At 36.6% G+C, this 12322-nt stretch overlaps 1 protein-coding gene and 1 long non-coding RNA gene across 4 annotated transcripts in view; one reads left to right on the top strand and one right to left on the bottom strand.

The window, feature by feature from the left end:
* LOC134740516 (uncharacterized) overlaps positions 1-12322 on the bottom strand; it is a 245252-nt gene that overhangs the window by 4093 nt on the left and 228837 nt on the right. The gene's annotated exons all lie outside the window — the stretch shown is intronic.
* LOC134740482 (pseudouridylate synthase RPUSD2-like) overlaps positions 1-12322 on the top strand; it is a 548963-nt gene that overhangs the window by 494341 nt on the left and 42300 nt on the right. For all 3 annotated transcript variants that reach the window (XM_063672969.1, XM_063672968.1, XM_063672970.1), the window contains one exon: positions 8379-8465. In XM_063672969.1, coding sequence (XP_063529039.1) covers positions 8379-8465 — 87 coding nt within the window. The remainder of the gene's footprint in view (positions 1-8378; positions 8466-12322) is intronic.

Genomic DNA, 12322 nt, shown 5'->3' with positions numbered 1-12322 from the left:
AATGCATAATGCCGCACACATGTACGCGACTCACTGTTACGGCAAACGTAATAAAAAATCTACAAAATGTATGCAAATTCATTCAATTAATATCAATGCATCATGCCGCACACATGTACGCGACTCACTGTTGCGGCAAACGTAATAAAAAATCTACAAAATGTATGCAAATTCATTCAATTAATATCAATGCATCATGCCGCACACATGTACGCGACTCACTGTTGCGGCAAACGTAATAAAAAATCTACAAAATGTATGCAAATTCATTCAATTAATATCAATGCATCATGCCGCACACATGTACGCGACTCACTGTTGCGGCAAACGTAATAAAAAATCTACAAAATGTATGCAAATTCATTCAATTAATATCAATGCATCATGCCGCACACATGTACGCGACTCACTGTTGCGGCAAACGTAATAAAAAATCTACAAAATGTATGCAAATTCATTCAATTAATATCAATGCATCATGCCGCACACATGTACGCGACTCACTGTTGCAGCAAACGTAATAGAAAATAAAAATATGGATGCAAATATTCATTCAGTCTATTCTCAGTCTACCAAAAAATCTTGTAAAAACGAAATAAATAAACCAAACGCTGACCATTAATCTTTTTTTGTACAATAAAACATGCATAATACCGTCCCTCATTCATCATCCCCGCCAGGCATAACGTATCGCTGCCCTGACTATATCCCAGTGACGTTTAAATTTGTCATAGACGTCGTATGATATAGTGGCTGTGGTTTGGTATACAGGGTATCCTGTATTCTAACGAAAATACAGCGGGAATCGAGCTTAACCCTATTAATACAATAGCTATATATTAAGCAAATTTTATGGTTTGACTCACACACTTTAAGTCACCCGCGGGACATGTTTTGTAGAGCCTAGGTCCCTTTTCAATAAATAATAATAATAATAATAACAACTATCGGAAATATATCCTGAAGGACGGTACGGTCGACATTTGTCGGGCATGCCGCCGTCCCGGAGAGTCACTCAGGCATATCATTTCCGGTTGTTCTCATCTTGCTAACGGCGAGTACTTGCACAGACATAATCTCGTAGCCAGGATCATTCACCAGCAACTTGCTCTTGTATATTGCCTTGTGGACCGCGAAGTACCGTACTACAAGTATTTACCTGTGCCAGTTCTCGAGAATGGTCGTGCCACGCTCTATTGGGATCGATCTATCATCACTGACAGGACTATTGTAGCCAATAAGCCTGACATTGTGATAATAGATCGATCGCAGCGCCGGGCCGTGCTCGTCGACATCACCATCCCCCATGATGAGAATCTCGTGTAGGCCGAGAAGGACAAGTCCAGTAAGTACCTAGACTTGGCTCACGAGATAACCGCGAATAATAGCGAAGAGTCTCGACCAACACCTTGAGAGACTCTCGCTAGGTGGTTGGATCAAGGGTCAGATGCAGAAGGCGGTGATCTTGGACACGGCGCGGATAGTCCGCCGGTTCCTCTCTCTGCGGCCCTGACCACCGGCAGCTTGGGCCCTGCCCCGCTGCTGGCGGCACCCTAGGTTAGGTTTTTTATAATATGTTTATATGTATTTTGTATTGTTTTTGTACGTGTTTTTGTATTTTATTTTTATATCCATATTATAAAATAACCTAACCCAAGATATAAAAGGAATAAATGAATAAAAATAAAAATAAATAATAAACTTCAATCACCGACATTGCATGAGCAGCGTTTTCGTTAGCCGCGCGCCGCGTACTGTTGGTCGTCGCGCAGCGCGCTGGGCTGTCTATCTCAATTTGTGTGTACTCCCTTCAGTCGTGATTTAATTTATCGCTACTCGTTGCGAATTTCCTATTTTTCGCAATTGTATCGTAATGTACTATAGTAGTCCTAGTTCCCTCCACACAAACATTCAACATAGTAAACGTGTTACGTATTCCGCTAAAACAACGAACAGTATAAAGTTACGGACAATGACAGAGATAGTAAACTTTTGTCGTAACTAGGTTACGTAAACCTGTCTTCGGAACAGGCGAGTGAAATAGTTGAGCGTGTGGAAGTTAAATAACAACGTTACACAGATCAAAGCATAATTTGGATTCTCTTCAATTTCTGACGCAAGCGGAACGAGGGAGACAGCTAAAAGAATCTACCAAAATCCAAAGCCTGACGGACATTCATGGCGTTGAACCATGGCTAGAGCAGGTCGATAGAAACGCTCCACGATAGTTATATTATATGCCAAAGTCGGAGTTGTCGTAAGTAACATACAATCCATACTAATATTATAAATGCGAAAGTCTGTCTGTATGTCTGTCTTTCTGTCTGTGTGTTCCCTCTTCACGCTTAAACCGCTGAATCGATTTAGATGAAATTTGGCATAGAGATAGGTTGAGTCCCTGAGAAGGACATAGGATAGTTTTTATCCCGAAAATCATCCCTTAAGAAAGTAAAAAGCGGGGTGGAATTGAGATAATTAACGAAGTGCCTGCTAATTTGTGTGCATAATATGCTCAAATTTAGATTGCTATGAGAATTTTTCCAGGCGCTGTACGTACTTTAGCTGCTATGTTACTAAGTCCACGCAGACGAAGTCGCGGGCAAAAGCTAGTATTCTCTAAAAGGCCACCATGTACAGATCATAACTTCTTTTTTTAGGGTTCCGTACCCAAAGGGTAAAAACGGGACCCTATTACTAAGACTCCGCTGTCCGTCTGTCCGTCTGTCTATCTGTCACCAGGCTGTATCTCATGAACCGTGATAGCTAGACAGTTGAAATTTTCACAGATGATGTATTTCTGTTGCCGCTATAACAACAAATACTAAAAAGTACGGAACCCTCGGTGCGCGAGTCCGACTCGCACTTGGCCGGTTTTTATTTACTAAAAGAAATGATTACGCTATGCCCAGATGTTTCGCTTTACGAATGTGTAATTGCGGCTCGCATAGTACGATTTTTTTGTGGTGTAATATCGTTTTGTTCGCACGTCGTAAATTTTCTTGTAGTGTTTGTCAGACGTCGTTATTGTTACTCGGGAGAATTGTGTAAATTTTGTCTAAAGCATGTGCTTTACGTCGAGCTCCCAGGACGAAATGTGTACCTTATTAAAGCATTAATTAAACACGTGTGTAATTTTTAAATAAAATTGTAATACCAGAAAAACACGGCTAAGTAAAGTTTGTGTTTTATACTTAACGATACAGTCTTTATGTATGTAACAGGTTGAATAAATTTTTTGTACTGTTATTCTGTTGTACACCCTAAAACAAATATTTACTTACTGTTTTGACTTTCTTTTCTACGTTATAGAATAGAATAGAATAGAAATAATTAATTCGTTAGCACACACAAATATAAAATTATACAAAACAGAGAAACATAAAAAAGAAAACGTGCCACGAAATGGTCTCACCTCAGCATGTTGCTGGCGACTTCCAGCGCTGATCTTCCGGTGAGACCATCCGGTGAAACAATCACGACAGGTAACAAAAAAAAAACAACAAAATTAATATATAACATACAAAAGATAAAGACATCTATAATTTGAAAATACATATTACAATAAACGGTATTATCTAAAACTTATAATCTTACTATGCTGAAAACTTAAAGAAGTTTAAAACTGACTGAAATATAAATCAAACGTTGGCCAAACGTATGTCATTGATATAAACTGCATACTGACGTTATTTTTGACATTTTGGAAATAATAACTAGTTTGACTGAAAATAACACTGGCCTGTGTGGCTACCACCAGTTTGGCACTGACATTTATAAACGCTAGCGCTCACTTAAGTTAATTGTCGTTCTACCAGCACGGTGTCTCTCTTATCTCTCTCTCTCTGTCTCTCTCTCTCTCTCTCTCTCTCTCTCTCTCTCTCTCTCTCTCTCTCTCTCTCTCTCTCTCTCTCTCTCTCTCTCTCTCTCTCTCTCTCTGTCTCTCTCTCTCTCTCTCTCTCTCTCTCTCTCTCTCTCTCTCTCTCTCTCTCTGTGTCTGTGTATAAATTATCAAACTTCGAAACAAGAGTGTGGCCAGTAAGTTGAATAGGGTAATTTCCCGAAAGTAGGGTAATTGATGCTAGTTTCACTTCTTTCGCGCGGAGGGACTCCACGCACAATTTTTTTTATTGATAAAGCTAATTACACGTCCAGGGTACATAAAATAAAATTACAAATGTAAACATCATCAATCTTGCTCATACTGACATATTAGTGCAAGCGAGATGCATTACAAAGTAAATTACGTAGATGTTGGCGTTTATATCAGTGTTGACACTGTCAGTGACTCATGGTATGGGTACACAATGCTATTTAAATTGTTAACAGAAGCATGTTTTCCTCTAGACTCTAGACTTATATTGACCGGGATATAGACCGTGATTATTTTGTATTGTTTATGAGCTCCCGATATTTCGACGACGTTACATGCGTCTTGTTCACGGGTGACTGAAGATAACGGGTGGGTGTCAAAGTTGTCTAGACCGCGCTCGGTCTACCCTCATACGCGTCATTCTTACAAAAGGTAATCACGGTCTATATCCTGGTCAATATAAGTCTAGTGAAACTAACCGTGAATCATTCAAAACTCATGTTTTCCTCTATTCATCAATATCAATGAAATATTGTCGATTCACCTCTAAAGTGCAACACAAACGAACTAACAAACCTACGCTGATTGCGGTATGCAAATAACTTATCTATTCACAAGCCATCTACTGTAAAAGCTATTTTAATTTGACCCCTAAATATATAACAACTATCCGTATTCAGAGCTCAAATTTTAACTGGTTCATGTAACAAAGTGCAACAGCTTATACCCTTTACAGTACACATGGATGTCGTTGAATGGAGATTGGGGGCATTGTTCATTTTCAAAACTGCGGCTTACCTTACAACTTCAATAGGTGATCATTTCAGAGTAGCACCAACGAGATATTGCAGACTTATTTGAATGTTATCGAAATATTTTTTTATAGACCTAACACCCGTATACAGGGTGTCCTTAGCCATTGGACACACCCTGCAATCCCACGTAGGGTTACTTCTCACGAATGATCTAACGTTAATATTTTTTGAATTAGAACAAAAGAAAAAAATAATCAAACAAGTTATTTCCAATAATCGACAACAAAAAGAAACATACTGTATTAATCTTTGGCAGAGCTTTTGACAATTTGTTCGAAAATGTGCGGCAATGATGACATTTGTCAAAAGTCAGAATCTTATTAGTGTCATAAACAAAAAGATAATCAAAAAGGTCGGAGAAGGTTTCATACTATTTATTACTTTATTACCTCAGGAGCTACTAACACATACAGGCTGCTCCAAAGTAAAACATCGTAATTTGTTAATTTTTTTGTAACCGCTACACCGGTTGTTATGATACTTTGTATACTGGTTCTAAATACCCTAATGCATATGTACGTTTTGTGCCATGGCTAGGGACACCTTGTATATATGCCAAATAAATAAATATTATAGGACAATCTTACGCACGTCGACATAGTCCTAAATAAGTTTAAAATGGCATAGGTTGTGCTGTGGGTACTAGACGATAAGAAATGTATAATATAGGTCGATACATACCTATGTATTAATTATACGGGAAAATATAAAGTCTTTGTTTATTACATATTAGAAATTTTCAACATTACCCCATTTTCGAAGTTACCTCAGTACACCTCATGTAACATGATTCTTTTTAATTATACGCGACATTTAACTGTGGCCAGAGGCCGTTAAATTGTAACGGCACCCGTACATTACCGCGCGACGCACTAGAATACTAATCACATTTATGATGGTGAATAAAATAAATCCTAATGCGTGATGGAGACATTGCACGTGATATAATAACGTTAATAACTGAATTTAGACTTTATGATGTAGAGCATAGAATACATTATTACTTATTTATGCTGAATCAAGATAGTTTTTCACGGAATATGCTAAAGTAGCAGCGTTACGGCGTAGCACGTAGACAGTGTTTACCGTTTTGTAGCAGCAAAAACATTACGTAGAGGTGTAACAAACATTGTTGGATGGATTTGTATTTTATGACAATTATTTCGAATTTTTACTTAGGTAAATATTATTAACTATTGTCTAGAAAAACCTTAAATTAAATAAATAAATACACGTCATTGGAAAACTAATCAAAATGTTCGTGTCTCAATACAAGTTATCCTCCTAAACTGTAGATTCTGTTTGGCCCTGATATACATACGGGCCAATTCGAACAATGATCGAGATATCAACTAGATATGAAACCGAAATGATAACGAGATATTTAAGAAAGTCATGACAAATTTGACATTTCCGCGATTCCGAATGTCCTCTTGAACGATCTCTTTAAGATTTGCTTTAGATATTACTTAGACATCCAATGGATATCTAATGGATATCCTAAAACATCACAATAATTGTAGCGTGAAATGACAATTGGTTTCTCGAATCTAACTGCAAAAGGTAACTAGTTGAACACTAAACTATAACGTATCTAGTAATTATCACGTTGTTCGAATTGACCGGATAGTGTCGCTACACACAGCTTAAATATGGCAATATTGTGCATTCGTCATATTAACTATTTTCAAAACATGATGATTTTGAATGCTACAAAATCCTTGTTATCGAGAAAAGGATTTCTCGATGTAAATGATTTATTATTTATAATATATTTTTCTTGCATCTTTAACAATCTATTCTGTCATTTCTTATGGTAAAACCGTTTATAATTGCGAAATCTTTTCGTCTTGTTCAGATCAGTGACATTGAATGATTTCCAATGTCTGTTCAGTCAGTCTGTCAGTACTTCTGAAAATCCGCAACATGGCGAATCTTGTCAGGTTACAATTGTAACCTTTTTTATACGCTTCCTATACCTTTAAACTTGACCCTCACTCGAAAACCTACATCCTACCTTTACGTGTCAACTAAAAACGACAAATGAAATACCCTTCTTGTAAATATAACCTCACAAATAAACTATTCATCAGCCGTCAATGGTCCCCTGATGACCAGAAATGCGGAATGCCGGACATACTGCATTAATATTGGATTTCGTTGGGTCAGGGCCAGAAAGGGATTCCGGGCCGCGCAGGTATGCAACTGAAATAGATTGTGTGAATAGGAAAGGAAAAAATAAACGTGAGGGAATGTTTGTGAAGATGGATTGGGAAATAGATAAAATTATTTACAACAGCCAGAAAAAAGTGTTAAAAAACAATATATTTGATTATATTGAATATACCCGCAAAAATGATTGTTTGGTCAGAATATCGGTCAGGTTTTCAAGTCCCATTATTTTTTATTTTTTTATCTATGCTATATCATGTACACTGGATAATTTTCCAGGCCGCCATCTCTCCTAAACCTCAAACAAGGATCGAATACCTTTATATTTTTCATACAAATTAACCGGAATCCAATTTTGGTATATCTGTTGTTTAAGCATATTTTTGCATTTCATTTATTTATCTGATAACAGTGATCTCATAATTCATTGTCCTTACTTAAGGGGCCCACTGACTATCAGTACGCAGGACGATATTGGCCTGTCAGTTAGAACAAAAATTTGACAGTTCCGAACAACTGACAGGCCGATATCGTCCGGCGGACTGATAGTCAGTGGGCCCCTTTAAATAACGTTCTAGAATATCAAAGAAACATTACGAAAATGCTATGTGACATTTAGATATTTCGTTCTACTTTTATTTATATTGGTTCATTGTTAATTGTATAGTTCAAAGTTCAAATATACTTTATAATTAATTAATTCATAATTCATTGTCCTTACCGTTCCGTTCCGTTCTAGAATAACAAAGAAACATTGTGAAAATGCTATGTGACATTTAGATATTTTGTTCTACTTTTATTTATATTGGTTCATTATTAATTGTATAGTTCAAAGTTCAAATATACTTTATTCATGTAAGCCTAGCAACAAGCACTTATGAATGGTGAATAATACGTACATATATATTATCTTAAGCTAATTATCAGAGCAATTTATTGATTTTAATATTATTCCATAATAATATTAAATTATTATACAGATCAAATTTAATACTAAGAATTTTACAAAAAGATCGTCAAACATAAAAAACTTGTATAAAAAATAAAAGTCCAGAATAAATTTAAAAGTGGAAAAATTACTGCCTTACTGGCAGTAATTTTTCCACTTTTAAATTTATTCTAAGCTTAATAGCATCGATCGCAGACGTTTCTGCTTGTTAAAAATTAATTTAATAGTCCAGAATGTTTCGAGAATAAAATCTAAATGCCAAAAAAAACCACAACTCTACTATACTACTAAACATTACGATTTCCATATAGTAGCAATAAATGTCTGATTTGTTTATTTTTCATTGTTACAGGGAGAAAAGGACAGCGGCAAAAACTGCATACTGTCGTGCGAAAAGAGGAAGGCGGATGACACAGACATCAACAAAGACTTGAAAAAGGTAAATAATATCATTTTTGCCCGAGCGTTAGCGAAGGTCTCCGTTACAGCTTGAGCAAAGATGGTTTCGTATCCGGATGTAGTTCTCGTCGCATTCTATATTCCTCAACCGATTCTAGAGAAATTTTGTCTGCAGGTTCGATAGTTAGATATAAATTTTAAATCTTCTGCCGTTTCATTTTTTGGAGAATGCTCAAAATGGCGGAAATTAGCATAAAGAATTTACGCACCATTGGCGCTATGGCGCTTAAGTCTATTGTGAGTTCGCTATGATCATGACTTAAGGAAGTTAATAGTTTTTATTTTTTTAAGCATATCGCGAGGTCAACAGCTTACAGAGCCATTATTGTATGATTCCCACCGACTGGCTGGAGTCGGACCGCGTCGAAGCGTATTTTCAATGTGCCTATATGTATGGCAGAAGCAATGGCGTCCGTCCGGAGCCGGTCTCGTCCGCGAGCAGCCGATCGGCTTGCGACCGTACAAATGTGAAATGCGCGCAGACTCCACCCGTTTGGTGGAGATCGTACTATAAAGTTTTTCCAAGCCCTTTTTTAAAAAACCAGCCAAGTGCGAGTCGGACTCGCCCACCGAGGGCGGAAAAAAAGTAAGTAAAAAGTACGGAAACTTATGAAACTGTGAAAATTTCAACTGTCTAGCTATCACGACGGTTCATTAGATACAGCCTGGTCACAGACAGGCGGACAGACAGACAGACGGGCAGCAGAGTCTTAGTAATAGGGTCCCGTTTTTGCCCTTTGGGTACGGAACCCTAAAAAGCGCTCCTTTTGGTCTACCAACCTTCTGAAAGTGGAGTATATGTACAAACGCAAGATTTAAAAGCGGTGAAATAGCTTACAGACGCCTCTACCCTTACCCTTATAGACGTTCTTCCCCACATTTACCTTAAATCGAAAGTAAAACTTCGAGGATCTAAATACCATTCAAAAATACTTATTATTACCTAGGTATTAGACACTATTAATTGTCATAGTAAGAAGATAATGTCGAATGATCACAAATTAATGGACCAACTTAAGAATGCGATTGCCCTGAGGTAAACTTGTACTAATTCGCCCTTGAATCAGTCGTTAGGGCGTGATATACGGCCGCCCTAACCGACAGATAATCGGCGATAATGGTAAATAATTAGTTAATGGCACTACTGTTGAACACCTAGTCGTAAATAGCGGTAAATGTCCATTTTAGTGCTCATTTGAACATTAACCGATATTTCTGTAAGTATGGTGGAAAGTTTTTATGTTTCTGTTGATTCCGCTTCATAATTACTTCTTTTTTTTTATTACATTAAAATGTTTTAATGCCTTATTATGTACAGTTACATAAATTACATTTATCTACACATATCAGCTCTCTATGTCGTGTTCAGGAACCGCATGTTACGACATTGTGCTATTTGATCACACTCCGTAAAACGTCATCTCGACTGATACTAGAAATGAAGTCAAATCAGATTCCCTTGTTGTTCACAGTTGTTCGAAATTGAATGTGATTATTAAATCGATATCGATGTTATTAGTTTAATAGTAACATTTTCACAGATAAGAAATGTACTGTACAAAACAGTTTTATCTTTAAATTGGCAATAATTTACTGTTATGAACGCGTCATAGAGGGTTTAAGATAAGTGTTTAGATAAAAAAAATAACAGAGTCACTTCAGGCGAATAGACAGGAAAAAAGGTATAAGTAGATCAGTGTCTGACCCACAGCGTGTCGATTAAGGGACCCCGTACCTTTTGAGAAGCTTCGTTTGGGGAGCAATGGCCCGAATTAAGCTGTTTTTGCCGACCCTCTCGAGAGATACTTGATAAAAATACGATCCTACCGATAAATATATTGTATACATACAACGTGTAACGTTATCGACAAAATTGACACAAAAACTAGTCACACTGACCTAGCCACCGCCATATCATCAGTTACGCTCTCATATTAAATCAACATGCTTAATTTACATTTTTTTTTTTTATTGAAAATTTAACAAAAATTATAACATTATAAGTACCTTAATCTAATGTTCGCCAAACTGTGAAACAGTTTGTTGGCGGTGCGATCTAAAATAATCTTAAACTAAATAGGTACACTAAAATTAAGTAATCAGTTAAGTAGTTAGGTATAGCAGTAGGAACATACTTATACGTAGGTATCTTAAATCTATCATGCGAGACGGTATCAACTGTCCATGCGTAGATCCTATCTTGTTGAGATAAGGTCCACGTTCAGTAACAATTATATAAAACTTTATTTACTTATTTAGCAACCGAAAATAGGTAAGAAAGTAAGTAACTAGGTTATGTTTCATATTTGTGTAGTAAAATCTGTTTAAATTTTGATTTCAAACTACCTATGTTTAATTTAGATGTTTCGAGTAGGAGAGGGTAATCATTATATATTTTAGGGATCAAGTATTATTTGTGTATTCTTTTATTCTTACATGAAACTTGGCATGAACATTTTCACAACATAAGGCCGTTCCATCGGTTTGCCGCTGTCACTGTCACATTTCGCAAGAAAGAACGGGAAAGATCATGCGCACCAACTGTAAATATTGATCGAATTTTGTCGATTTTTATTTATTTTAAAAACGTTACCTTACAATATCGAAATTCTAAAGCTATGAAATTACTACTTAAGTTAAGATTGCTTTTTCTTCTTTTTTTGTTTATAGTATCACATAATAATTAACCGAGTAAAGCTGGATTAAAAGTCCGAGTTAGAGGTTACTTTGGGAATTAATTGTATCGAGCGAAGTGGCATAATTCGTGTATCGGAAGCTATGTTATTAAATATAATATAGTCAAGAACTACATATATTTTTTCCACGTCTACGAATATCAACGCCTCTTAGAAAAACATGATTATATAAGGAGATTTTTCGCCTTCTGGCTCAGGGAACCACCATGTCTGGTACTAGTGTTCGTTCCTGAAAATTGTTACGCAAGGATAATAGAGCGAGTTGAAGATTTGTATGTAAAATAGCGAATTGATTCTTATACAACATGATGAAGCTAAGACCTTTTACCTGATAGCCTTCGTGTCATAATTATATATAACTGTCAAAAATCTTACGTTACTCCTACTGTAAGATTTTCATTCAAAATAAACTTATACATACTATTTCTTACAAATCAATATCGTGTGTACTTTTACTTGCCAGCGAGTGTATGGAGACATTACACCCCAAGACAATGGAGTCACGCGACGATAGCCGTTAGGGCCAAGCCAGGGAGTGGACATACAGGGCAATTCGTACACTGATATCAGACTGAAATCTAACTGATGTCATTTAAATATCGTGCATTTCGCGCGCACTAGTCCGTACAAGTAGTGCGGGCGAGACGCACGATAACTAAGACTAGTAAATATGATTCCAAAATCATTGTAATATATTCATGTGTTCGAATTGGCGTGACGGACTTCAGAATTAGCTATGAATTATACATACTTAAGGTTATCACTTGAGTTTCAACTCTAGCCATATATGTATAGAGTTGTTATTTGCTTGTGTTCGATACAATATGAATACGATTATAATATTTAGTGGATGTCAATCTAGACGCCACCGGGCGTTGGACGCTGTCTACGTGATAAAGCAAATGTCACTTTTCAACGCGATTGAAACAGACATGTCACTGTCACTGCCTCTAGGTTGTTTGGAAATGATCGCTTTTTAGCAAAAAGACCGCCTGTTGTTACCTACTCTTTAACTTGTATTTCGTTTTCTGTGTATTTTTTAACTTTATGAGGTAAATCTCGGAATGAGAAATACAAAATAAGCTGAAAATTCGTTTACGCCTTCATTATGGCCTTCCTAAAAGCCAAAAAAAGGAAATGA

Source organism: Cydia strobilella, chromosome 4 (genome assembly GCF_947568885.1).
Source record: "Cydia strobilella chromosome 4, ilCydStro3.1, whole genome shotgun sequence".
Taxonomy (NCBI): Eukaryota; Metazoa; Arthropoda; class Insecta; order Lepidoptera; family Tortricidae; genus Cydia; species Cydia strobilella.
This window is presented reverse-complemented; position numbering and strand designations above follow the sequence as displayed.